Source organism: Balaenoptera acutorostrata, chromosome 3 (genome assembly GCF_949987535.1).
Source record: "Balaenoptera acutorostrata chromosome 3, mBalAcu1.1, whole genome shotgun sequence".
In the NCBI taxonomy this organism is placed as follows: Eukaryota; Metazoa; Chordata; class Mammalia; order Artiodactyla; family Balaenopteridae; genus Balaenoptera; species Balaenoptera acutorostrata.
Genome location: NC_080066.1, coordinates 148,444,959 through 148,472,536, shown reverse-complemented (window position 1 = coordinate 148,472,536; position 27,578 = coordinate 148,444,959). Strand labels below are relative to the sequence as shown.

The 27,578-nt window shown below is 38.5% G+C and overlaps 1 protein-coding gene across 2 annotated transcripts in view; it reads right to left on the bottom strand.

Annotated features, from left to right (window-relative positions):
• SLC39A9 (solute carrier family 39 member 9) overlaps window positions 1-27,493 on the bottom strand; it is a 48,087-nt gene extending 20,594 nt beyond the window's left edge. Inside the window, exons 1-3 of one of the 2 annotated variants that reach the window (XM_057542437.1) lie at window positions 26,690-27,493; window positions 7,054-7,162; window positions 4,730-4,750 (exon numbers count right to left, since the gene is read on the bottom strand). In XM_057542437.1, coding sequence (XP_057398420.1) covers window positions 4,730-4,750; window positions 7,054-7,162; window positions 26,690-26,785 — 226 coding nt within the window. In that variant the 5' untranslated portion in view covers window positions 26,786-27,493. The remainder of the gene's footprint in view (window positions 1-4,729; window positions 4,751-7,053; window positions 7,163-26,689) is intronic. The other variant, XM_007184361.2, reaches the window with a different exon arrangement.
• Between the last annotated feature and the right edge of the window lie 85 nt (window positions 27,494-27,578).

The window sequence follows — 27,578 nt, the reverse complement described above, 5'->3', positions numbered from 1 at the left end:
AGACATAGAGAACAGACTTGTGGTTGCCAAGGGGGAGGGGGGTGGGCAAGGGATGGATTGGGAGTTTGGGATTAGCAGATGCAAACTATTATATATAGAATGGATAAACAACAAGGTCCTACTGTATAGCACAGGGAATTATATTCAATATTCCTGTAATAAACCATAATGGAAAAGAATATGAAAAAGAATGTATATATATGTATAACTGAATCACTTTGCCATACAGCAGAAATTAACATCACATTGTAAATCAACTATACTTCAAAAAAATAAAAGTTTTTTAAAAACCAAGCTATTTAATTAAAATACATTATGTGGTGGACATGTGTTACTCATTCTCGAAAGAACTTTCAGGTTGTTATCGTTGTGTCTGTTTTACTCAGGGCACTGGTTGGTAATTCATTAGCTGAGTCATGTTCCACGTCACATTCCCCACTGCAAAGTATATAAACCCAGTATTATCATTGGCTATTGCTCATCAGACATATATTTCTCGTGCCACTAACAGAGTGTTCAGCAAATCATTATGGGCTTAATTCTTTCCCTAGATATTCATATAGGAATCCTTCCAGTAAGTTCCATCAGTATAGTATGTAGCCTTTCTATGACACAGACACATACGTTAAATTTAATATAATAGAATCAATTTACCCTTTGAACAGATTTGTTGGAACTCCTTCAGATTAACATGTACAAAGGACAAAGCATTCTAAGAACCAAACCTTCAGGTAATTTGGTTTTTTTGTTGTTGTTTTTTTGAGGTGATCCCCAGTTTTGATTTTTATATTTTTGGCCTTTACTGGTTGTTTTAAATTTCTTAATTTCTACTCACACCTTATAACCTTCACAGATTTTTACTATATACTTTTCTTTTTCTGGCAGAGACAGACAGTTCTTTACACTTGACGTGTTTTCAGTAATAGGGTCGTGTAGCTTTTAATAATGATGCATTCTGTTTCTCATGTAAAACAGAAAACTGACCATAGTCAAATGTATAAAGCTGATGTTTTAAAGGGATGTTAGTGAATCTCTTATCAAAATACTACCGTGTTCCTGAAAGACAAGAATCTCATTACAAGGTAGGAAACTTAGATTTCTTTAGCAGATAAACAGTGTTTTGGTAATGTGAAATTCCTTACAAAGTCCACCATGTAGCAGAGTGTCATTAAAAGTGTAGGCTTCACAGAAACTAACACACCATTGTAAAGCAATTATACGCCAATAAAGATGTTAAAAAAAAAAAAAAAAAGTGTAGTCTTCCCAGTAAGACAGCCTGTGTTCAAATCCTGGTCCTGACGCTTACTGGCTGAGTTCCTTGGGCAAATTATTTAACCTCTTTGTGGCTCAAAAGCCTCATCTACAAAATAGTATCCACCTCAGAGGGTTGCTGTGATGATCAGGCAATATATTCACACAAAACCTTGTATGTGGTTAAGTGCTCACTGAATATTTAGGAACACAGTTGCACATTTAATGGAATTAATTTGGGAGATTTATTTTTAAACATCTTATATGAAATAGTTGGCCTGATTATCTGGTCAGATACAATACTGAACAATAAAACAATGCTGGGGGGGAAGGGAGAGGAAGGGGCAGGGAAAAAGCAGAGACTAGACATTTTAGCAGACAGAATAAGAGGTAGATGAGATAGGTTGTATTAGTCCAGGATCATCCATGTTTCAGAATCCTGAAAGTAAAGTATAACAAGAGCCTTAAAGAGCTCCATTTTTATTAATGAATGATAGGATAAAAGTTAATTAAATATAATAGCAGATTTAACCCTCTACTTTAAATGTAGAGCAAAATGACAGAGAAGCCATAAAATGATAACTGTATCTCTCTAAAGAATCTGACACACGGCATTCTTGGAGAAATAAGTGGGATAATCTATACTGAACCATTTCTGACCACAACAGTTTCAATGATCATCCAGTTATGAGCACATCACATTTATATTTAGGTCTTTGACCAACAGTCTGCCTTCCTAAACATATCAATTCTCATGTTCCAAAGAATTATGGTGGTTTCAAACATTAGCTCCACAGTAAACAAGCACTGCAGTACTCAATAAACTATGTTCTCAAAACTTCTGTTTCTATAGAAGATGGTTTTCTCACATGAACGCTGATAATCATCTAAGGCCAGTGATTTTAGAGCTATAAATACAGAAGAGTATGTAAGAGGCTCCTTTTTACATTAATTCGTATTTAATAATGCTTATTAAAGTGTCAGAGCACTTAGTTAACGTGGTACACTGAGCTCTGAAAAAATATGTTAATTATCATAATTATAAGGTTCACAGAAGAACTAAACCATAGGCTGCAGTTACATGTAAATAAACTCCTTTTTCAAAGTTTGGAGAAAAGTTGGTTTGATGTACAATAAAGAAAGAGTGGAAAAGGGTGGAGCGAGAAAAAGATAAAGTAGCAGAAACTAAAGTGATGTGACTTATCAGTATAGAGAGAGATGAGGAAAATTTGGAGATAGCTTAGTTTAAAACTAACATCATGGTCGAGCTACCTCAAAACTTAATAACGTGGAATATTAACATTTTACTTTTTAAAAAGAATGATGGGGACTTCTGGTGCTGGCCAAGGTGGAGTAAACCCACTATAGTCTCAACCACACACTGATTACGCAAAAACTCTGGACAAAACACACAAAATACAACTACCTGAAGACTATAAAGAGTAAACAATAGCAAGAGGAGAGAGGGCAGCAAAAACTTCAAAAGAAACCCTGTCCTTCTAGCAGAGGACCAGGAAGAGGGACTGCTGAGAGGTGTTGGTGTGGAGGGAAGCCCTCCCCTTTTTTTCCTTTTACCCTCCCTCTCTTTTCTTTCCCAGCCCTGCCTTGAAGGCAGCCCCAGCTGCAGAACTTCATGGCAGTAGCAACAGCAGTTAAAACCCCAAGAAATACACCATCTTTCTGGCCACAGTATCTAGGAAAAGGGCCCCAGTGGTCTGAAGAGTATGGGGGGAAAATAGGTTATTCTGTTCTCTCTTTTCTCCTGCCACTTTGCCCTGACAGCAGCTCAAGTTACATGGAGCTTATCAAATTTCTAAATACTAGAGTATCAGAAATTGACATTTTTAAAGTGACATTTACAACTGCACAAAAATATGAAATATTTAGGTATAAATCTAACAAAATATTTGCAGATCTGTATGCTAAAAACTACAATACTGATGAAAGAAATCAAAGAAGACCTAAATAAATGGAGAGGTATATTGTGTTCATGGATTGGAAGGCACAATATTCTTAAGATGTCAATTCTCCCCAAATTAATCTATAGATTCAATTCGATATCAATCAGGATCCCAGCATGATTTTTTTTGTAGATACTGACAAGCTGACTCTAAATTTTTATAGAAAGGCAAAGGAACTAGTTTAACCACAACAATTTTGAAAAATAAGAACAGTTAGAAGGACTTCACAATCTAATTTCAAAATCTGCTATAAAGATATAGTCATCAAGACAAATGTAGTATTGGCAAAGGATAGACAAATAGATTAATGGAACAGAACAGAGAATCCAGAAATAGACCAACACAAACATGGTCAATTGATTTTTGACAAAGGTGCAAAGACAATTCAATAGAGATAGTCTTTTCAACAAACGGTGCAGGAACTATTGGACATCCATCCATATGCAAAAAATGAAGGACTTCCCTGGTGGTGCAGTAGTTAAGAATCCGCCTGCCAATGCAGGGGACACGGGTTCGAGCCCTGGCCCAGGAAGATCCCACATGCAGCAGAGCAACTAAGCCTGTGCGCCACAACTACTGAGCCTGTGCGCTCTAGAGCTCACGAGCCACAACTTCTGAAGCCCGTGCACCTAGAGCCCATGCTCCTCAACAAGAGAAGCCACCGCAATGAGAAGCCCACGCACTGCAACAGAGTAGACCCCGCTCACGCAACTAGAGAAAGCCCGCGTGCAGCAACAAAGACCCAATGCAGCCAAAAATAAAAAATATAAATAAATAAATTTATTTTTTTAAATGAACCTTTACATTGTGTTCAAAATTAACTCAAAATGGATCACAGACCTAAGTATAAAACCTAAAATTATAAAACTTCTAGAGGAAAACAAAAGAGAAAATCTTTGTGAACTTGGGTTTAGCAAAAGGTTTTCAAACATGGCACCAAAAGCACAATTCATGAAAGAAAGAACTGATAAATTCACTTCATCAAAATTAAAAACTACGCTGTGAAAGATACTGTTAAGAGAATGAAGCCACAGACTAGGAGAAAATATCTGCAAATCACATATCTCAGTAAAGGACTTGTATCCAGAATACACGAAGAACTCTCCAAACTCAATAATAAGAAAACTCAATTTAAAATATGGACAAATGATTGGATACCATCAAAGAAGACACAGCAATGGCAATCAAGCACATGAAAAGATGTTCAACGTCATTTGCCATTAGGAAATTGCAAATTAAAACCACATTGAGATACCACTATCCACCTAATAGAGTGACTAATGGAAAGATGTTCAACGTCATTTGCCATTAGGAAATTGCAAATCAAAACCACATTGAGATACCACTACCCACCTATCAGAGTGACTAAAATAAAAAACTAAAACAAAATAGACAACATCAAGTGTTGGGAAGGGAATCAACTGGAACTCTGACACATTACTGAGGGGAATACAAAATGGTACCAGCACTTTGGAAACAAGTTTGGCAATTTCTTATGAAGGTAAACACACACTTACCATATAACCCAGCAATTCCACCTGTCAAAAGAAATAAAAATTCATGTTCGCACAAAGAGCTGTACACAAATGTTTATAGTTACTTTACTGATAATCACCAACACTGGAAACAACCCATATGTCTTTCAACTGGTGAAGGAATAAACAAACTATGGTTCATCCAAACAATGGTTCATCCAAACAATGGCACACTACTCAGAAATAAAAAGGTACAAACCATTGATAGACAGAACAACATAATGACTCTCAACCTCATTATGCTAACTGAAAGAAGTCAGATCCAAAGGCTACAAGATTACGTGTATATGACATTCAGAAAAGGCAAAACTATAGAGACAGAGAAGAGATCAGAGGTTGCCCCAGGTTGGGGGAAAGGTTTGACTACAAAAGGGGATGAGGGTGACGGGACTGTTCTGCATTTTGACTTTATGCATTTGGCAAAATGCAGTCATTCACGCCAAAAAGAGTGAATGTAAAATATATAAATGAAAATAATTTTTAAAGTTTTTTTTTTTTCTGTTTTTTGGCAAGGCTGGGCGGCTTGTGGGATCTTAGTTCCCCGACCAGGGATCGAACCCACACCCCCTGCAGTGAAAGCACGGAGTCTTAACCACTGGACCACCAGGGAAGTCCCTTAAAAGATTTTTTTAATGATGGCTTAGGGCAGGAGAATAATCTATGGTGAAAAGGTTAAAGAGACCAGAATGCTTATTTTTGAAAAAACAGGTTTATACAGCACATTCATTTTCAAATGAATCCACAAAATTATTTTAGGACAAAACCAGGAAAACTATTAAAATAAAGGAAAGCAACCCAACACATAGTAGCTACATTTAACTTTAAAACTATACCTGAAATATGGTATGTAAATTATCTCATAAACTGTTATTAAAAAACAAACAAACAAACAAAAACTAAACCTGAAGCAGTCCTTTCCTCTACCCCAGTGTTTCCCAAACTTGTCTAATAAGAATCATTTGACAACTTGTTAAAATTAGACATTCCCAGGTCCCTTCCCTGGAAATTCTGATTCAGTAGTCTAGGTTGGGGGCCAGGAAACTACATTTTTAAAATGCACCCCTCCCTCAAGGAACTTTTATTATCAGACAAGTTTAGGAAATAACTGCCACCCATAATTCTTAGCACAAAGACAAGCAAAACAAATTTTAATTGTCTATTTAATCATAGTCTGAATGTTTCCTAGGATATCAGGATAGTAATGATCACATCCAGAAAAATTCAAGATGATCCACTAGAATATGAAAGGACTTTAAATCTCATATTCCAAAATTTTCTATTTAAGGAGCATGTTTTATAATGTACAGAGTAAATCGGTACAATAGCACATGTATATCTTTTTTCCCAATAGAATATACGATCAAAAAAGGGTGAAAACCACTGCTCTAAGGCTCCTGATTTATTATTTTTTTCCCCTAAGGCTGACCAATCCTCAGCTTCTGTCCTGTTTTGCAATGAAACCTCCACAATCCTCACTCTTTACCATTATGCCCATATTCATACCCTGGGCATAAGAGCATCATCAATCTGGATAAAAGACACAGTTCTTTTCCTCTACTGAGACCTGAAAGACTATTTATTATACCATAACTAGTAAGAAATTTGGAAGGTGTTTACCTCTTTATACTATTCTTAAAGTCCAACAGACTCTCGGCATTTGAAGATTCAGTTCACCAATTTAACATTTGTGGTTTCAGTCCTTCACAGGTATCTGTGAAGTTTCATGACAAGTAGGAATCTGATTTTGCTGAATCACAAATTTGCATCAAGTATGCCTTCCAGATGGTGTGAGGGACCAAATCATTTAGCAGATGAGTGAACCAAGCTGACACTGCTCAGCATTTTCTCTTATACAGCTGTACTGTTCTCTGCTTGTCAGGAAAGGTCTCTTTAATTTTTTAGTTATCCTTTACTACAGAGGTCCTCACTACAAAGTTTACTATAAAGCGTCCTTGAATCCAAATGTGTTTATCTATATATTTTTTTCCATTAAAAAACACTAAAAATATAATCATTATCATGTAGGATCTTGGAAGTTTTTGCATGGACATTAAAAAATGACTGTCATACTTATAAAGCCCAGAATTCATGCATTATTGCAAATAAATCTTAAGTGGTATTCATGGATTGAGGCATTCAATCACAAACTGCTATTGATGTGTTTATTGTCAAAGACGTCAAAAGATATGTTTTGGCATATATTCTATGGCAAACATGAACCGTGTTCAGAAAAAAATAACACTAAGCTTCTCCTTTCAGCCCTCCACATCAATAACATATCTCAAAGGCCTGTCTCTCTTTCTCACCCTCAAGAAAATCTTCATAAAGTGCATGTACTCCTTCAGGCACGATGACAGCAAGGGCAGTTCCACAGAGAAGGCCAGCACCCAAAACAGTCACCAGCTTTAGTCGCTCCTGGAAAGAAAACATAAGCTGTTGAAAAGATTGATGAATGAACAGGGTAAAGTTTCTTAAATATCTGCAATGAAGGCTGTGAGCTGCTTATCTGTGAAGCCAAAATCTACAATGGCCACTGAACATGAAAAAGCGTCAGCTTCACGAATAATAATGCCAATTAAAACAAGGAGATGCCATTTTTAAGTTTACCAGATTGGCAATGATGTGGGAACACTTGTCTACTACCCACAATAGGGAGAAATGAGCATACTTGTCTAACACTGGAAGAAATGTGAATTGCTGCAACCTACCTGGACCCCAATTTGGCAATTTAGATTTAAAGCCTCAAAAATGTGAATTCTTTGATCCAGCGATTTCACTTCTAGAAATTTATCCTAAGAAAGAAAGAACTATGCAAAGATGACCACTGCACATATTAAGAATGCAAACCTGAAAATAACCTAAATGTCCAAGAAAGGAGACTAGCTAATAAACTTTAATACTTCATCACAGCAGCACAAGACTCAGCAATTAAAAATTATGATACAGGTCTATTCATGGATATAGAAAGTCATGATGTACTGTTATGAGGAAAAAGCTGGTGGCCAACAATATGCATTGATAATCTCATAATTCTTTTGAAAAGGTATACATACAAGTAGAACAAGTATAAATTACCCATTAACAAATTTTTTACTTTATAGATTATAAACATAATGTGTAATATATAATTTACAACACATTTTTAAAATTTATTTATTATTATTATTTTTTTGCTGTGTTGGGTCTTGGTTGCTGCATGCAGGCTTTCTCTAGTTGCAGCAAGTGGGGGCTACTCTTTGTTGCAGTGCGCGGGTTCTCACTGCGGTGGCTTCTCTTGTTGCTGAGCATGGGCTCTAGGCGTGTGGGCTTCAGTAGTTGCAGCACGCGGGCTCAGTAGTTGTGGCTCGTGGGCTCTAGAGCGCAGGCTCAGTAGTTGTGGCACACGGGCTTAGTTGCTCCGTGGCATGTGGGATCTTCCCGGACCAGGGCTCGAACCCATGTCCCCTGCATTGGCAGGCGGATTCTTAACCACTGTGCCACCAGGGAAGTCCCTACAACACATTTTAAATTTATCTGCAATGAACACGTATTACTCATACAATGAAAAACGTATTCAGTTTAAATTTATTTTATTTATTTATTTATTTTATTTTTGGCTGCGTTGGGTCTTCCTTGCTGCACATGGGCTTTCTCTATCTGCAGTGACTGAGGGCTACTCTTCGTTGCGGTGCGCATGCTTCTCATTGCAGTGGCGTCTCTTGTTGCAGAGCATGGGCTCTAGGCGCACAGGCTTCAGTAGTTGTGGCACACAGGCTTCAGTAGTTGTGGCACACAGGCTCAGTAGTTGTGGCTCGCGGGCTCTAGAGCACAGGCTCAGTAGTTGTGGTGCACGGGCTTAGTTGCTCCGCGGCATGTGGGATCTTCCCAGACCAGGGATCGAACCCGTGTCCCCTGCATTGGCAGGCGGATTGTTAACCACTGCACCACCAGTGAAGTCCCCATATTCAGTTTGATGCTAAAATGTCCTATAGCTTTTTAAAAAACGCTTGACTAAGGTTGACATACTAGCGCTATAGATATTTAATGCATACAACTTTATGTGTTTGGAAATAAGTATACATCTGTGAAACCATCATCACAATCAATGCCATAAATGATCTATGGTTTTAATCCACTTAATCCCAGTTTTTTCTTTTCACTCAGATTTCTTTAAGAGACAGTATCCTGACATACAAGATACAAAAGATTAAGTTTCAAAATTTCTTGAAGCGGTGATGTATCCTATATGGCTTCCTGAAGTCTTAGTATGAAAAATGATCTTTAAAACTACAGGAGGGTGGACTTCCCTGGTGGCGCAGTGGTTGGGAATCTGCCTGCCAATGCAGGGGACACAGGTTCTAGCCCTGGTCCGGGAAGATCTCACATGCCATGGAGCAACTAAGCCCGTGAGCCACAACTACTGAGGCCCGCGCACCTAGAGCCCCTGCTCCACAGCAAGAGAAGACACCGCAATGAGAAGTCCGCACACCACAACAAAGAGTACCCCCTGCTCGCCACAACTAGAGAAAGCTTGTGCGCAGCAACAAAGACCCAACACAGCCAAAAATAAAATTTAAAAAAAACAAAAAAAAACCTACAAGAGGGCATTTATGTTGCTTAGGAAAAAGTTTTAATAATTTAATAGTATATCATGTACTTAACTTTTCTGTTTTAGTTTCTTTTATGAGGTTAGCAAAAATAACAATGGTTGTATTAGTTGACATACTACTGAACTTGCAACTGTGAAGCTGTGGGAATATATATGTACAAGTACTGCCTCTATAGGAAAATGGGTTTTTAGCTGAAAGGCTGGTTGAAACATTACCCCCTCCTTGTTTGGGAACAAAGAAGGGATCTATACCTATTGTGTATCTATTGAAAATGGGGGAACTACAGTTGCAATGTCAGCACCAGCTAATACTTGCCCTATAGCAAGAGGGAAATCCCCTTAGCACCTAGGCCAGGTCACCCCTTCATACATTCAGGATAGCCAATAACTACTTATAAACTGAGAGTGTTCTGAATGCATCCAGTGGTTGGGGCACTGGCTTGGGAGGCAGAACTGACTCCATGTTCAAATTAGTTAACAAGTTAGCACCTCAACTCTTCTTATTTTTTAATTAATTAATAAATCAATTAATTTTTCGGCTGCGTTGGGTCTTCGTTGCTGTACGCAGGCTTTCTCTAGTTGCAGTGAGCAGGGACTACTCTTTGTTGCAGTGCCCGGGCTTCTCATTGCGGTGGCTTCTCCTGTTGGGGAGCACGGGCTCTAGGCGTGCAGGCTTCAGTAGTTGTGGCACGTGGGCTCAGTAGTTGTGGCTCGCTGGCTCTAGAGCGCAGGCTTAGTAGTTGTGGCACACAGGCTTAGTTGCTCTGTGGCATGTGGGATCTCCCTGGACCAGGGCTTGAACCTGTGTCCTCTGCATTGACAGGTGGATTCTTAACCACTGCACCACCAGGGAAGTCCCTCAACTTTGCTTCTGTAAAATAATATTTCTACATGTCTTGTGAAGATAGAGGAGTCAATAGGAGAAAGTGGCCAAAGCATTTTGGAAAAATGACACCAGACAACTGGTGTTACTATTTTAATGCTCAATACTGAGCTATTCTAAGAGTCTTTGTCTTTTCCAAGTTACTAAACTCACCAAAGTACTGCTAATCACAGCATTCATTTGAGACAAACTGTCAGAGCATGGAGAACACAATATGGAAAAACAGCTCTATTCTGTGTAGAAGGTGACATGGTAATTAGTCTTTTCATCATTCTCTCTAAACAATTCATAAAAGTCACCTTTGTTTAAAAAAAATCATGAATGTCAAGTTTTACTGCTAAGGAAGGACAAAAATGAGGGTAAAACTGAACTGGACTGAGCATACCGTTTCATTTGAAGGCCTTGGTTTCAGAACTCCACAATTCAAACTAATGAATAAATTACTAGGAAAGAAGATTGTCCCGTCAGCATTTTGACTATGCTCTACTCTGGGAAATGGAAATGAGAGATACCCCAGATTTGCAAATTAAGGGAAGATGAGAAGAGAGGAAAGGGATGTATGTACCGAAAAGAGAAAGAGCTAATTGCTCTCAAGAATTACTTGGGTTACCAGTAACCCAAGTTACACCTGTAACCCAGTTACAGGTGTTACTCCCAAGAGCACTCCCCAATAAACTTCCTGCATGCAAATCTTCTCAGAGTCTGTTTTCTGGGGAACCCAACCTAAGACACTGACAAAGCGCTTGTATTTGAAATATAAAGAATGAATACAACTCAGTAAGAGACAAAATTAAAATTAAAAAATAAAAACGGGTAAAACACTGAACAGATACTTCACAAAAGATATATGAATGGCCAGGAAGCCCATGAAAAGGTGCTCAACATCATTTAAGCATCATGAAAGTGCAAATTTAAACCACAGTGAGATACCTCTTCACACCCACTTAGAATGGCTAAAATTAAAAAGACTGACAACACTAAATGATGGCAAGGATATAGAGCAACTGGAACTCTCACACATTGTTGGTGAGAGCATAAAATGGTACAACCACTTTGGAAAACTGGTCATCTCCTATAAGGTTAAACCAGCAATTCCACTTTTGGGTATTTACCAAGAGAAATGAAAGCATACGTCCCCACCAAAATTTGTATAAGAATGCTCATAGAAGCTTTATCCATAATAGCCATAATCTGAATCAGATGTACAGCAATAGCAGAATGGATAAACAAACTGTGGTATACTTACACAATGGAATACTAATCAGTAACAAAAAGGACAAAATGACTGCTTCATACAGCAACATGAATCTCAAAAACATCAGCCCGATGTTTGAAAGGCCTTATACAAAGAGAGCATGTACTGCGTCCATTTATATAAAGCTTAAAAGCAGGCCAAGCTATCCATGGCAACAGAAATCAGAACAGCGGCTGCTTCTGGCAGGAGGGTTACACGGTGGCAAAAAAGACTAACTGGAAAGTGGCACCAGGTTATTGCTTTGGGATGATGGACGTGTTCTAAATCTTGATTGGGATGTGAGTTACACTTATATACATGTGTCACATTTCAGCAAACTGTATTCAGATCTGTACCTTTTACTCTATAAAATTATCTGGAGAGTAATTTACTCAGCCAGGACCTCTGAAAGGATTCATTTCAGAACTATTCAATTTTAACAAGGCATCTTCATGGCAGTTTTTCGAAATCAAGGTCAGAGGTCTATGAAGAATACCAAAAACCACTTTCAAAATGTTTTCTTGGGGAATTCCCTGGTGGCCTAGTGGTTAGGATTCTGGGCTTTCACTGCCATGGCCTGGGTTCAATCCCTGGTTGGGGAACTAAGATCCTGCAAGCTACGTGCTGCGGCTGAAAAAGAAATTCTTTTTTTCTTTATCTAATTTGTCATTCAGATAGTCCTTAAAAATCATTCACCAGAATTTTATGTAAAAAACTGCATGCAGAAACCGGTGGTGTTTACAATTGTGGATCAATCCACAAATTCACAAGGCACTTACCAGGTGCTTCATTATATTCTACACTGGAGTCACATGAAGCACTAGATTGAGACAAGTTTTAAAAGCAGGAGCAGAAGAGTTTTTGAGGCTTGCATACCACAAAATTAAGGTGCTGAAATAGTACCATTTAAGAGAACTGAGGGATACATACCATCCAGAATAACTATGGACACCACAAAAAAAACAAAAACAAAAACTTCAAATCTATAAAGAAAGTAAAAATAATTCTCCTAAAATGCTGCCTTTTAAATTTTAAGTAATTTAAAATAATCTAATATTTTTAGATATTCTTGTTTCCAAGATGAAATTACTTATAATTCCATTCACTTATTTACATGGACCAGATTTCTGAACATTATCTATCACAACAGATTTTATAAGAATTTCCCAAAGGCCCAAGCTAGAAAACAGTCAAATCTCCATGTGTAGCTAATATCATTACAAAAAAATTATGGTAAATCTTTAAAGTACATAGTCATGAAATTACACTTCTTTGTTAATCATGTATGAACAATTAAATGCTCTCAGCTGAAGGAATGTGAACGGGAGCCTGGTCCAAATTTTTAGAAAGACAGTAAAAATTTTTATTAATCTTTAGACACATACTTTTGAAAGTGTGATACTAGCTACCAAAGTTATCAACATGGAATCCAAGTTTAAGAACTGCGAGAAATTTAAGAAATGATCCTCGCTCTATGAAGATGGAGAATCAAAAGCCAAAAATGAGGGATGATTTGACCGAGATCACACAGCTAAGCTAGTTAGTGTAGAGGCATGATTAGATTTGACATCGTACTCTGCTGCCCTGTGCATTCCAAGACAATGTCCCTCATATGGCACAAGACATAAATCCATTATATAAAATTTACCTCTAAAAAAAAGATAAAATCCAATCACACAACCTGTTTAAATAGTGTGTCAGAAAAATCCCTTAGCAACATCAAGAGGAAAACCAAAATTACAATTAGTTATAATTGTTCTCTGTTGACATTTTCTAAAGGTCTGTGGCAAAATGAGAAATAAGGACAATGTAATGAGCTTTTCATAACATTTTATTTCTTCAATGTAGAGGACTATTCTGTACTCTAAGATTATGTCCTACATACTCTTTTATGTTAAAATGTCCTTTCTTTTAAGAAATGATGGTGACAATAGTTTTTGTTTTTTAGTGTCCTTACTTGGCAAAATTAAAGCAGGCAATCCTTTATCAATTCTCCTGAATTTCAAATATATTACTGACCTGTGAAATCCAAAAGCCTGGAAAACCCTGATCTACAACAGTGTAAGCATGAGATCTGTATTACAATATCATTAAAAAAGTCAGAAAAAAAAGAATTTGAGAATTTGTAAAAAAGAGATCATTGAGGTAAACTTGAGTAAATCATCTAGCTTTGTAATATTTCCTCTGAGGAAAGGCAGTGTGAGCTAAAATTACTGTATTATGTTTTCAGTCTATTTTGAAATTAAAGCACATTTATTTACCAAATGAAGTTAAACTAAGTTAACTAAATTAAGCAAACCTATACTTGTTCCTGGAACTCCTTACCCCAAAACTTTAAGTTCTATGAAGGCAGAAACTTTTTTTTTTTTTTTTTAATGAAACTCTCTAGGAGTTAAACCAGCATTTTATTTATTTATTTCTTTTTCGCTGTGTTGGGTCTTCGTTTCTGTGCGAGGGCTTTCTCTAGTTGCAGAGAGCGGGGGCTACTCTTCATCGCGGTGCGCGGGCCTCTCACTATCGCGGCCTCTCTTGTTGTGGAGCACAGGCTCCAGACGCGCAGGCTCAGTAGTTGTGGCTCACGGACCTAGTTGCTCCGCGGCATATGGGATCCTCCCAGACCAGGGCGCGAACCTGCGTCCCCTGCATTGGCAGGCAGACTCTCAACCACTGCACCACCAGGGAAGCCCAGAAACTTTTGTTTTTAATTTCCTGCTGAATACTCAGTTTATAGAACAGTATCTGGCACATAACAGATTCTCCCCTAAACATATACTAAGAGAATGAATTAAATGCCCAGCATCATGCAAGGCACTGGGGACTTGGTACCTGCCACTCCACTGGCCTTTAATATCAACAAATATACGAATGCACTGGAACCTCTTTAGAACACTTGTGCTGGGAAATAGGCCTAACAAGTCCCTTAAAAGCATAACCATATCTAGAATTTTCAGTGGTTATTTGATTCAGAATTTATCCTTTGGCTCAAGGGGTATTAAAGTACATATAATGAAGAACCATAATAGGATTCCATCATAGTAAATGTGAGGCAATGCTGTCATCTGTCTCATTCATGCAAATACCTTAAATGACAACTGTTTTATTTCCAAGGAGCTCAAAACCTTGTTTTAATCTTCAGCACTGTTTCAATCACTGTTCAGTCACTGTTTCAATCTTCAGCAAAGCGATATAAAGATTATTTATTCTACATAACTTTCATCAGCTTGATAAATGTGTACTAACTTTCTTACAGCAACCTAATTATAGAGGCAACACTTGTGATTGAAAAAAAAATCAATAGTCAAAAAAATAAGCATAATTGTCATGGGTTATAGTTTCAATTTTTCTTAAAAAAATTTTTTTTAACTACCTAAATCATTTTAGACTCGATCTTATTTATTTCAAGCACTTGAGATGTAGCTCCATGTTATTTGTACAGCTGTATTCTTTCACACAACTTCACAATTTGTTATTTAATCTCAAAACTATGTACATGTCAAAGTTAAAATGCTGACATTTTGCTTATGGCTCCCTCCTTTGCTTATGGTAAATCACTAAAAGGGTGTATTTAAATGAAGAACTACAAATTCCAAGTGTTGGTCCAAGATGAAAAGAGTTCCCAAAGCAATAGTTTCTGGTGGAGAAATGAAATATTTGCTCAAGAGAGGCATGAACTGTGCAATGCCATTCATTTTATGATATCTCATTTTACAATTTCACATCTGTAGCCTGACTAAGCCAAAGGATTGACCAGAAGTATTAACTAAAACAACAGTTTGTATTCAATGCCATTAGCTATCAGTGCAGTGCAAAGCTTTGAAGTCAGTTTAGTTTTCTTGGCAGACACCAAGGTAGTTAAATGGTTTCTCTTTCCTTGCTCATAGAAACAGTCAATAAATTGTTTGGTTCAACTAAACACATGCTGATAATTTTAAAAGCTTTTAATACTGAAGATTGTTTATTTCAATCTCCCTTATACCATGTTCATGTTAGTTCTGAAAGCATCAACTATAGTTTCCTAAAAAATCAAAGATGCATCTCATGTTATGAGACTGATCCCTTCAAAGCTCCAGGCACTGAAGAGATGAAATATCATAGGGCACAAAGTAACTCTTGTTCAAGCAACAAAGGCTTTCTCCATATTCTTACAAATAAGCCTGCTTCAAGGAGATACTTCCTAATGTCAATTTAACTACTACATTATCTGCTGCTAAGTGTCAGTAACAGATAACGAAGAAAACTCAAATATGAACTCGATTCTTCAAGTCCTTACAACTGAGGCAAGATGCCAAAAAGCTTCCTGCCTCTAAGTAGTGGCTCTGTGATACTGAGCAAGTTCAATATCCTTCAGGGCTGCCACTACTACTCCGATCATGTAGGAGTATGATGTTAGCACATTTAGCACAGAGTAGCTGTCATTATTACTTATCTTCAGCCTCATCAGTAGCATGTAATAAATGCTTCTAAGCCCCTCCTCCACAAGAATCACAAAACAAAACCCAGATACTTGGACAGAAGTTCAAGTGAACAATGCTACCACAGTTGCCATTATGCCAGTGGCATATAGGCTTCCCCTTTCCTAATTCATTTGACATAGAGGTAAGAACAAGCAATACTTTATTGATGCCACTTCCTTCAATCTTGGAAAACAAGACTAACTTGTCTTTTTGTATAAGAGTCCTTTCTAAAAATAAAAGGAAATCCCATAAGATTGTTCGATGTGACTACAAAAACAAACAAAAACCCGTTGATGCATGGGAAAGACCTGGGAAAACACTGGCAATGAAATATTATATTATTAATACATAAGAAGTTTGATTGAACTGAGAAAATTAAAATAATAAACTACATTTTCTCTATCAAATTAGCAAAGTTTTAAAAATTAAAAATGATAGTACTCAGTGTTTGTGAGAACACAGTGTCATTTGTATTTGTTGAAAAAAAATGCGTTTAAAAAAACTGGTAATATAGATTGAGAACCTTCTTTAAGGTGTTTACGCTCTTTAATCCTGTCATTCTACCCCTGAGGAAATAATCTGAAATATGGTCATAGCATTAGACACAAAAATATTCATTCAACACTATTATCATAGCAAAAACTTGAAAACAAATTAAATGCATAGTAAGAATTTCTGTATATAAAATAACTGAACGTAATGAAGACATTAAAAAGTGCCTATAGAGGACTTCCCTGGTGGCGCAGTGGTTAAGAATCTGCCTGCCAAGGCAGGGGACACGGGTTCGAGCCCTGGTCCGGGAAGATCCCACATGCCGCGGAGCAACGAAGCCTGTGCGCCACAACTACGGAGCCTGCACTCTACAGCCCGCGAGCCACAACTACTGAGCCCACGTGCCACAACTACTGAAGCCCGCCGCGCCTAGATCCTGTGCTCCACAACAGAGAAGCCACTGCAATGAGAAGCCTGCGCACCGCGACTAAGAGTAGCCCCCACTTGCGGCAACTAGAGAAAGCCTGCACGCAGCAACGAAGACCCAATACAGCCAAAAAAAAAAAAAAACGTGCCTATAGGGAATTCCCTGGTGGTCCAGTGGTTAGGACTTGGCACTTTCATTGCCAAGGGCCCAGGTTCAATCCCTGGATCCCACAAGCCACGCAGCATGCCCCCCGCCCCAAAAAAGTGCTTAGAACATGTTTTTAATAATAAAGGAAAATGTTTATAATTACCAGGTAAAAGAACGGGAAATGTAAATTTATACATATACCACATAATCCACCATTTAAAAATGCAAACAAATAGAAAAAAAAAGAATGAAAAGAAACAAAAATGTTACTAGTGATTCTCACTGGACAGTGGATGATTTTATTTTCCTTTTACACATTATTATATTTTTTAAATTTGCCACAAAGAATCCCTATTATATAGCCAGGCTTAAAACATTTTTTTTGTTCATTTAATTAGAGGCTATATAAACAGTGGCTTTGAACTTAGTAAACCTTGAGGCTCAGTTTCCTCATCTATAAACAGGATAAGAATTCTTCCCTTTCAATGTTACTGTTAAAATCAGTGCAGAACTTGACACATGAGTTGATACTGTAGCTACTGTTATTATTAATTATTATACTGTGGTGGGAGTAGAGAGCACAGTGCCCTTAATACGCACGTAGAGATGTTTTCCCCTTTACCAAGCGGTTCTAAACACGTAGTAACACTTCAAATTACTACAGAACACTTAGGTTTTGTAGTAATTTGAAATGTTTTTCAGTCTCCCCCCTTGTTGTCATACTGTGACTTATTTCCTCTACTTGTTGCCCCACCCCGTCTAGTTTGCTCTTTCTACTTTACAGAGAGCTTAGAAATCAGACAGTCCAGCCCAGAGGATTGAGACTGGCATTTCAAAACATAGGGGTTTTTTTGGTTTTGTTGTGTTTCGTTTTTGGCTGTGTTGGGTTTTTGTTACTGCACGTGGGCTTTCTCTAGTTGCAGCGAGCGGGGGCTACTCTTCATTGCAGTGCACAGGCTTCTCATTGCGGTGGCTTCTCTTGTTGTGGAGCACGGGCTCTAGGCACACGGGCTTCAGTAGTTGCAGCACATGGGCTCAGTAGTTGCGGCACGTGCGCCGTAGAGCACGGGCTCAGTAGTTGTGGCGCACGGGCTTAGTTGCTCCGTGGCATGTGGGATCTTCCCGGACCAGGGATCGAACCCATGTCCCCGGCATTGGCAGGCGGATTCTTAACCACTGCGCCACCAGGGAAGTCCAAAACACAGGTTTTTTGACCCACACAGCGACGCAATAGTATTTGAATTAGTAGCCAAAGTATAAAATTTAGAAGATTCATATAAAAATCCAGATCTCCAACTTCTGAAAAGTAGGAAGATTTGGCAACAGCAGGGCTGGTGTCATCAAATGGCACATGCTCTTCTGTGCCACAGTTGACCACGGTCCTCACGACTCCCTTAGACGCCCAGGCACTGACACTGGAGGTTAGCTGCCACACATCATGACACTTGGACCGTTTTATCTTCCTCCAGGCCTGATTCACTGCTCAGCCTCAATACTTATATGATTTTATGACCCATTACCTAGCTGTATTAGTCAGGGTTCAGTCAAGAAATGGAAATCATAAAGTAATTTGAACCAGAAAAATTTAATACAAAGAGTAACTATAAAAGGGGACTGGAATAATGAGAAATTAGCCAGTAAGAAAAAACTCTAAAGAACATAAGAACTGCAGCTAAAAGGAGCAGTGACTACCTAGGACCAAAATAAGATCTGCTCAAAGAAGAGGTCTCATAAGGGCTGACATCCAAACCCTGCTGGAGAGGGCATGGCTGGGGTTCAATGAACAGCAGTAAAAGGTCTGGGACCAATTCCGAGGTATATGTATGGTGGTGGGCTTTCCCTAGACCAAGCAATGCTTGGACACCAGTAGGGTGTCCCACAATTCAGTTCAATCCTAACACTACCCGGAAATAGCATCAGGTCCTACAAGACTGGCCCCCTGCCATTTCAGATGCCAATTCCAAGTCCAGGTTGTTACCAGTGCTTCTGACCAACTAGCTATAGATCGGAGGTTCCTTGGGTTCAATTAATTGGCTAGAGTAGCTCACAGAACTCAGAAAAACATTTAACCTACTAGATTACCTGTTTATTATAAAAGAATATAACTCAAGAACAGCCAGATATAAGAGATTCATAGGCAAGGTATGGGGAAAGGTCACGGAGCTTCCATGCTCTCTGAGCATGCAACTCTCCCAGCACCTCCATGTGTTCACCAAACCAGATCTCCAAACCCTATCCTTTGGGGCTTTATGGAGGCTTCATTACATAGGCATGATTGATTAAATCACTGGCCACTGACGATTCATTCAACCTCCATCCCCTTTCCCCTCCCTGGTGGGACTGTTAAGTTCCAACCCTTGGAATCATGTGGTTGGTTCTCCAGGTGACAAGCCCCCATCCTTAGGTTACCCAGTGGCTTTCCAAAAGTCACCTCATTCACATAATAAGACACCTTTATGGCTCTTATCATTTAGGAAATTCCAAGGGTTTTAGGAACTCTGTGCCAGGAAAAGGAGGAAAAGCAAATACATACTTCTTATTATAAATCACAATATCACAAGCAGAGAAGTTTCTGTGGTGTCAGACTGGTGTTAACTCACTGGAAATCTGCACTCTAGGGTGTTGGGCAAACTGTTCATGGGAAAGGGTCTCACCAGAGACACTCTCCTATAAAACCACCCAAGACGGGGTTGCCAGTGGGAACTACTGACTGCTGGGTGCTGGAGAAGCTGTGTGTTCAGCAGGAGTCTGGGGCTTTGAAAGCCACCTGCAGTGCAGAAGCTGGACACTGGTGAGGCTGGCTGGGCTACAGGAATCAAGTCGCCTAGGAGGCCTGCTGAGCAAGCCTGCCAGAACCAAGAGGGAAAACCCCTTCTTCTTACAACTTCTCTCCAGTATCCTCTACTGACAAAGCTTAACATTGTGCCAGCTGGCAAAGGAAAAATATTTAAAGGGCCCACATCCATTTTTGCAGCGTAGCTAATGAAGAGTGAATTTGGAGCTGAGAGGCAATAAATTGATAACTGGCACACCAGCTTACCAAAATTACATAAAAAGATACACAGGAGCCAAGTGAGAGCCAAGAACGGTAGAGAGCAAGTAAAATGCTTGCTCTTAAGGCTATCTATTTAGTTAATCAGAGACTTTTCTGGTCCTTTAGATTGCTGAGGCTTCTGGATGGACAAGTTCTACATAACAGAGGTGCTATCAATATTCTTTTCCTTCACCTCTATTAATAATAACATTCACTAAGTACTTACTAAGCCAGGCACGTTCAATTATAATCACCTTACATATATTAACTCATTTAATCCTCACAATAATCCTATAAGGTAGATACTTCTATTATCCCCACTTTGTACAACAGAGGCAGCGAAAGTTCAAGTAATTTGTCCAGGCTCACAAAGCCAGCAAATGGCAGAGCCATGATCTGAACCTACACAGTCTAGCTCCAGAATCTATACTCTTAAGCACCATGCTAAACTGCTTCTCTATAAAACCTATTTCATTGTTTCATCTTTTGCTTTTAGCACCTGTCTTCTTTCCCCAACTTGCCTTTGTCAAATGTATAAAGAATTAAAGAAAGGAACATATACAACAAGGTGCAGAAGCTAGGGCATAATTTTTTGGTTAATAGAAAATTGATCTCCACATAAATACAGGGTTCACAATCGATTGTTTAATGTAATTATCTAGTAGTTAACCCCAAGACCCTGTCCCTTAAAAATCCATATAATCAGGGCAGAGGAATTTGCAAACCAACTAATACCTGCTTCTATTGCAATGAAGTTAGACATTGAATATTAGTATTAAAGGAGAATTGAGATTTTTATAATTCCATCGTAAGTTTTAAGAAATACCTGTACTCATGGTTAGCATTACTACTTATTACTTGGAATTCCGAACTGAGCTACAGAGGCTCTTAAACTTCACTGTCATTCAACAAAGTCTCACATCTAAAATCTTCAATGAGAGGAGAGGTTAAGACTGTCATACAGAAGCATTCTGAATCCATTTCAGGTCTTCTTCCCTCAAAAAGGATGTCAATTCTTGAAGAGCACAATTTAGAATTGACTAAACTATGAAGATATTGAGATATAGAGTGTGAAGTTAATCTTGAATAGTTTAAAATGAGAACTGCTTCAGATTCCAACTTGGCAGGTGCTAATTTAAAGGGCATCTAAGACATATTCAGTCTTTCTTATAGGTTTCAATGGTATTCAGAGATTGTTTACCTCAGTAGTTTTAATTCTGCTACACTGAGTAAGCACAAGGCATGAGATGTACTCTGGAAGGTAAAATGTTAGTGATGCAAAAGATATTCCTAGTTGGGGGAGCTAAAGGTGCCGATTTAGATCCATAATATTTTCATTCCTTCTTTACAGTGTTCATTAGGAAAGAAAATATCATCTAATGGTCAAGTGCTTTGGACTGGTAATCAAACTGACTTAGTTCAAATCCCACCTCTACCAGGTATGTGATGTCTTCAAGCCTGAGTATCTATCTCATAGTCTCATCCTGAGGATTAAATAAGATAATGCACATCATTGCCTGGTACATAGAAGGAGCTCAATACGCATTAACTATTATTAATATTATTATGCAGATAAATTTCAATGATGTTTATCCATATAACTTTTTCAGGAAAATAATATTGAATCAGATTGCATCTAGACTTTGATTCAAACTTAGCTTTATCAAGCAAAGATACTTATGAGACAATAACATTATAAGACAATAATCGGAGGGAAGACAAAGTTACTGATTGCTTTCCAGATACGGATAAACTACAGAGAACTCAAAGTTTCAAAGTCTAACATTTAGAAATGAAATTCCAAACAACTGTAAAATCTATTGTATTACCATAAAAGAATAAAAGGTTAATACACCAGAAAATGCAAAAGTCCTTAAAAATGCAACTTTGTCAAATCTATTTTAAAAATAATCAATTGTCAGAGAAAAAACATACTGAACAAATTCGTTCTTTAGACACAAACCTTTGATTTGGTGGTAACTCAAAGCGCCAAAGAGATTTATTATGAATGAGTCAGTTATTATCATTAGACACAAAATAAAAACTTTAACACATGAAAAACAAAACAAAGCTTAAAATGAGAATAAGTATAATGAAGAAGAGAAAGTTAACTACTAAGAAATATACTATAAAGCAGGGAGACCAAAGGAAAAGCCCTGGCCTCTCCAAATGAAACATTCATGGTGAACAGGAATGCCAACCCCTAAACAAGACTTTTTGGATTCCAAATTGCTGAGAAGTTTCATGATTGGGGGAGGCGGGGAGTTTACCCCTTAATAGAGGTCTGTTCCAAAATAAAAGGTTTAAAAATTATAATTTAGAACAAAGTTATAAAAATGAAAATCTTAAAAAAAGTTTTCACAATCAGTACTGAGAATAATCCTCAGTGTTTTTTAAAGTTCTTATTATGTTCTAGATACAGTGTTAAGCCCTGTGCTTATGTTATTTCCTTACATCCTCACAACAATCCTATAAAGTCATTTAAGACAAGAAGAGTTGGATGTTAAACAGCTTGCTCAAGCAGTGACACTGATTTTGACCTACACTACCCATCTCAGACAGTTCCTTTTGAAATTAGTGCATTACTAATTGCCTTAAAAATTTTATAGGGACTTCCCTGGTGGCCCAGTGGTTAAGAATCCGCCTGCCAATGCAGGGGACACGGGTTCCATCCCTCGTCCAGGAAGATCCCACATGCCGCGGAGCAACTAAGCCCGTGTGCCACAACTACTGAGGCTGCACTCTAGAGCCCATGAGCCACAACTATTGAGCCCACGGTCTGCAACTACTGAAGCCCATGTGCCTAGAGCCCGTGCTCCGCAACAAGAGAAGCCACCGCAATGAGAAGCCCGCGCACCGCAACGAAGAGTAGCCCCCACTCACCACAACTAGAGAAAGCCCACACGCAGGAATGCAGCCAAAGCCCAATGCAGCCAAAAATAAATAAACTTCTAAAAAAAAAAACAAACTTTATTGAAGTAAGAATAGCACTACTTTCATCTGCATATCTATGGATCTATACTGTTTCAACACATGAAAAATGTGGCATTATAATCCAAACTGGTCTGTAATAAGAAAAGTACAAAATGAGAGAAAGCCTTCAAAAAGTTTTATAGCAATATGATATTTACAATTATAGGAGTAATTGTATGTCTGTTAAATCTCACAATACTGCATTTGGGCTTGTATTTTGTATGCTTTTTTTTTAAAATTATTTGTTTTATTTTTGGCTGTGTTGGGTCTTCGTTGCTGTGCGCGGGCTTTCTCTAGTTGAGGCGAGCGGAGGTCACTCTTCGTTGTGGTGCACGGGCTTCTCATTGCGGTGGCTTCTCTTGTTGCGGAGCACGGGCTCTAGGCATGTGGGCTTCAGTAGTTGTGGCACGCAGGCTCAGTAGTTGTAGCTCACGGGCTTAGCTGCTCTGGGCGTGTGGGATCTTCCCAGACCAGGGCTCGAACCCGTGTCCCCTGCATTGGCAGGCAGATTCTTAACCACTGCGCCACCAGGGAAGCTCTGTATGCCTTTTTTCCACTTCATTCTCTTAGTATTTCATTTCCACATGTATATTGCTCTGCAATGGAATGGAAGTTAAACAAAAACTGGCATGCACCAGAGAATCTGAGGAGTGCTGCCCTAGAGCTCTGGTGCAAACACTACTTTCCCAGCTCTGTGACAAAGAGGAGACGTGCTCAGGTAAATGACAATCCTCAGACCATCAATATAAAATCTCACACTGGCCATCATTTATATCTGAACTTCATTCCTCAGTCAGAGCACCTGATAAGCTGGGTTTATCCTAGGTAATGTTAAGTTGCAGGCTCTCAACCTACTTATGTAGCATTTTCATTTAGAGTCAAAGAAAACTGCTCATTAACAAATGAATCTTAAAAACACAATATAGTGCTAAACTAGTGTGTCCAACTCTTTTATCTGACAAAACCTCATTTGTGTAAAGCATGTTTTGGCTGCCTTTACAAGTTTAATTTTTCTCCTGCCCGTATGCTGAAGAAGAAAGCATCTTGATTATCAGTCACTTATAAATGCATTTGAGAATCAGAGATTTTGTTCCTTTGTTTTAGAAGTCATTTAGGCATAAGGAAGTTACAGAAGCATCAAGAAAGTTGGTTGGGGGGCAAGGCAGTGGAGAAAGTGACAAAAAAATCAATGCCACACAAACCTCTTGATGGTCAGATATGGCAGCTAGACACCACTGCTACAGCAATTTCAGACTACTTGATTTTAACTCATTTCCAAATACTAATCCTGCCATAATTAATGGCTTTATTGATCTTTTATTCCTGCTCTGAGAAATTCTGAAGAAAAAAGTTTTGCATGACAAAGCAGCAGACAGATTAAGAACATGAATAAAAAGCATTATCTTTTCATATAAATGAAAGTGAACTGCAAAATAAATTAGGTTTATTGGTCCTTTTATTTATAATAACTCCAGTCCCCAAGAAAAGCTAGACTTCCTTAAAAAGAAAAGTTGTTTAGCCAATGTAGGAGTTTGGGGAGCTATTCTCTAAGGGTAGAAACTGTGCTTCCTAGTCTCCATGAATGAAGTTTATTTTTTACACATTTATCATCTCACTAGTTTCACAGTACATTGATCTATAATAATAGTATAATTTGTCTAGAAAAAAATGCTAATTCCTTGGAGATAAAAATCACCAGTTGAATTCTAAAATGTCTTTAACTAAGTTATACATAACTTTTATTTTTGTCCTAACAGCTCAAAATGCAGTTACTGCTGTAATAATGAACAGATATTATGAATGATGATTTATAGCATTTCAAGACCTGCATCTGGAAAAAGAGCATTCGATCATCCATTTAGAAAGCCATAAGTGACATATCATACTAATTATCTTTATTAATAGCCTAGTTAATTACACCACTCACGTACACATTTCCTTCAGTAAGAAAAGAAGATAGCATATACCTGCATATTGCAAAAATCACTCAAGACAGTTTGAGAAAATACTGAAAATGGAAAAGGTCTAAGAATTTTATAGAAATAAAAAGTTCTACCAGTTCTTCATTTGAATTAATTATAATTCTTGATAAATGTTATCTCAATAAGTTTTAAAATATACAAACCAACTTAAACTTCACAAATGTCAGCCCTAATAATATCAACTCAATTCTACTGTAGTTATAAGAAAATATGATTTATGCCAGAGGAGAGATAGCAGGCTCACAAAGGACTGGGCAGGCAGGTAGCCCAAATGAGTGAAGTAGGCTTCACAGCCAAGAAGGACCATGACAATCTACCACTACTCAGCTCTAGCCAACTGTTACCTTGAGGAATAAAGACAAAAACCAATAACAATAAAATTAACATTCTGCTAACCTAATAAAGTAAGTCTGTGGGCTAGATTTGGTACATGGGCTACCAGTTTGCTACCTCTGCCACAAGGGACAGAGTGGCTAAGAACTGCTCTGAGTCAGAAAAACTGAGATTGAAAAAACAGCTCTGACTCTAACACACTTCATGAACTCGTCCAAGTTACATGATCTAAGTGTTAGTCTCCTCATCTGTACCTCACTGGGTTTTTAAAATGAAATTAGGTAATGTATATGCTCAATCATTAGATGCTGAAAGGAACGGATAAAAAAAGGAAACAGAAAAGGAGCAGCAGCAATTCAAGTCCCCCTATCTGGCTGTGGGCTTTATTTCTCAAACTCATAATGCCTAGTTCCACCTTCTTTCTCACCCACAGGTTATTTTCTTTACCAGCAATAAATGCCTCCTCTTTCTTCAGGTTTCCTCAAGGCCTACCTCACACCTCACCTATACCTTCCCTTTATATCAATACTTCAGGCCATTCTCCACTCCCCTTTTCTTTGAAAGCACTTTCAGGACTGGCAGTGAAACTATCTTACTGCTGAACCCCAAGGTATACTCAAGAAATCCTGAATGTAGTAGTTTTTCTCCCTCAATCTTTGAGCGCTATGCATGTTGTGAACTCCTTATGACAATCTGAAGAACCTATCTGCACTTTCATTGAACAATGCTTTCATCATTCTTCCCTGTTAATGTTTGTCCAAGTAATGATAAAGAATCAAAGAAATTAAACAAAATGTCAAACCATATTAACAAAAAAATTCATTTCTAAACAAACATTTGAAAACAACTTCAAAAACCCATTCAATGTTCGCCTTCTTTAAAAGGAAATGTGACTTAAGAACAATCTAATTTAGTGTTTTTCTTACTTCATTCTTATTACAGGTATCCAAAAAAATACCTTTTCCCAAAAAGCTATGCTTGATTTTCTCAAAAAGAGAAGTTATATTGATTTCAACTCATATGGACAAACAACATACTCCATTTATATTTTGATTGCAATCTAGAATCTTGAGTCTTTGGAACTTCTGGGTATCAAAAGAACATTATGGTGCCTCTCTCCCGTAAAATGCACAGAGTCTCAAATTTTGGTATGCAATTTCAGCGAGTTCAGAGTATTCCAGAATCTTCAGTGGATCCACCCACCCCCGTTAAGAACTCTAGTGATGAAGAGGAGGTTTGTTTCTATTATTACATATTATGCATCTTTCGAAAAGATAGTCTTCCTTAATAAGACCTTTAGCTCTGATATTAACTGGGGAAGCAGCTTCCCTTTACAACTGTCACTACTTCCCAGCTGCCATCCTGACAGCTAACAGAAAATTGAGAACTTCTTACCTCCGAGAAATTAACAGCCAAAGGAATGATTCCAGCCACGTAACATCCCACCAACATAGCCAGAGACAGCAGACTAATGGAGATGAAATCATCCATTCTGCCCTCCTTTATTCACCCACCACCAGACTACAAATTCTCGAGGCTTCGAGGGGTGCTTAGGTTCTTAAACGCGTGTGGTTGTTCAAAGATAACAAGTGGACTTTCAGTTCTTTGGTCCTCCCCACCGGCAGATGTGTTCACGAGGCACTTTTCTCTTGAACGTAACTGGAAACAGCCCCTTTTTGCTGATACTAGCACCAGAGAGAACTTTCAACAATTTTAGGTCCCTGCCCGTAAATTTTCCGATACCAGTCACTGGATTCCCGTGGGTTAACAGATGAGAAAAGTCAATGGGAAAATATGCGAGTGAGCGATTTCTTCAGTCGTCGGAATAAGGGTGGCACAATGGGCCTACTTCCTCCACGAACAGCGTTCCAGACGGCAGCAGAAAAGGATGAAAACCCAAGCGAACTTGTTCGTTCTTCCAGCGGCCCTATCTCCCTGGAGCCGCCCCGCCTGTGATCCTCCCAGGTCTGGGACCAGCCCACCAATCCCGGCAAACTCTCTTCCGAGTCTAGAATGAGGAAAGGAGTCCTGCAGATTTCTAACGATGGGCCTTAGGGGTTCAGCAGCGAAGCTGATACAAAGCTGTCTCTGCCCTATACCCAGTGCTGCCCATGTTACTCCACTCCGCTGGGCCTTGACCCGGAGCCACCGATACTACAGCTGCCATGGCCGCCAAGTGGCACCTCTTCATTACTCCACTTCCGGATTGCCTTACCACCCCCTCCTTTAGAAGGGTACTTCCGGGTTACAACTGACCTATGCTCCGGGAATTCTTATACTGCCG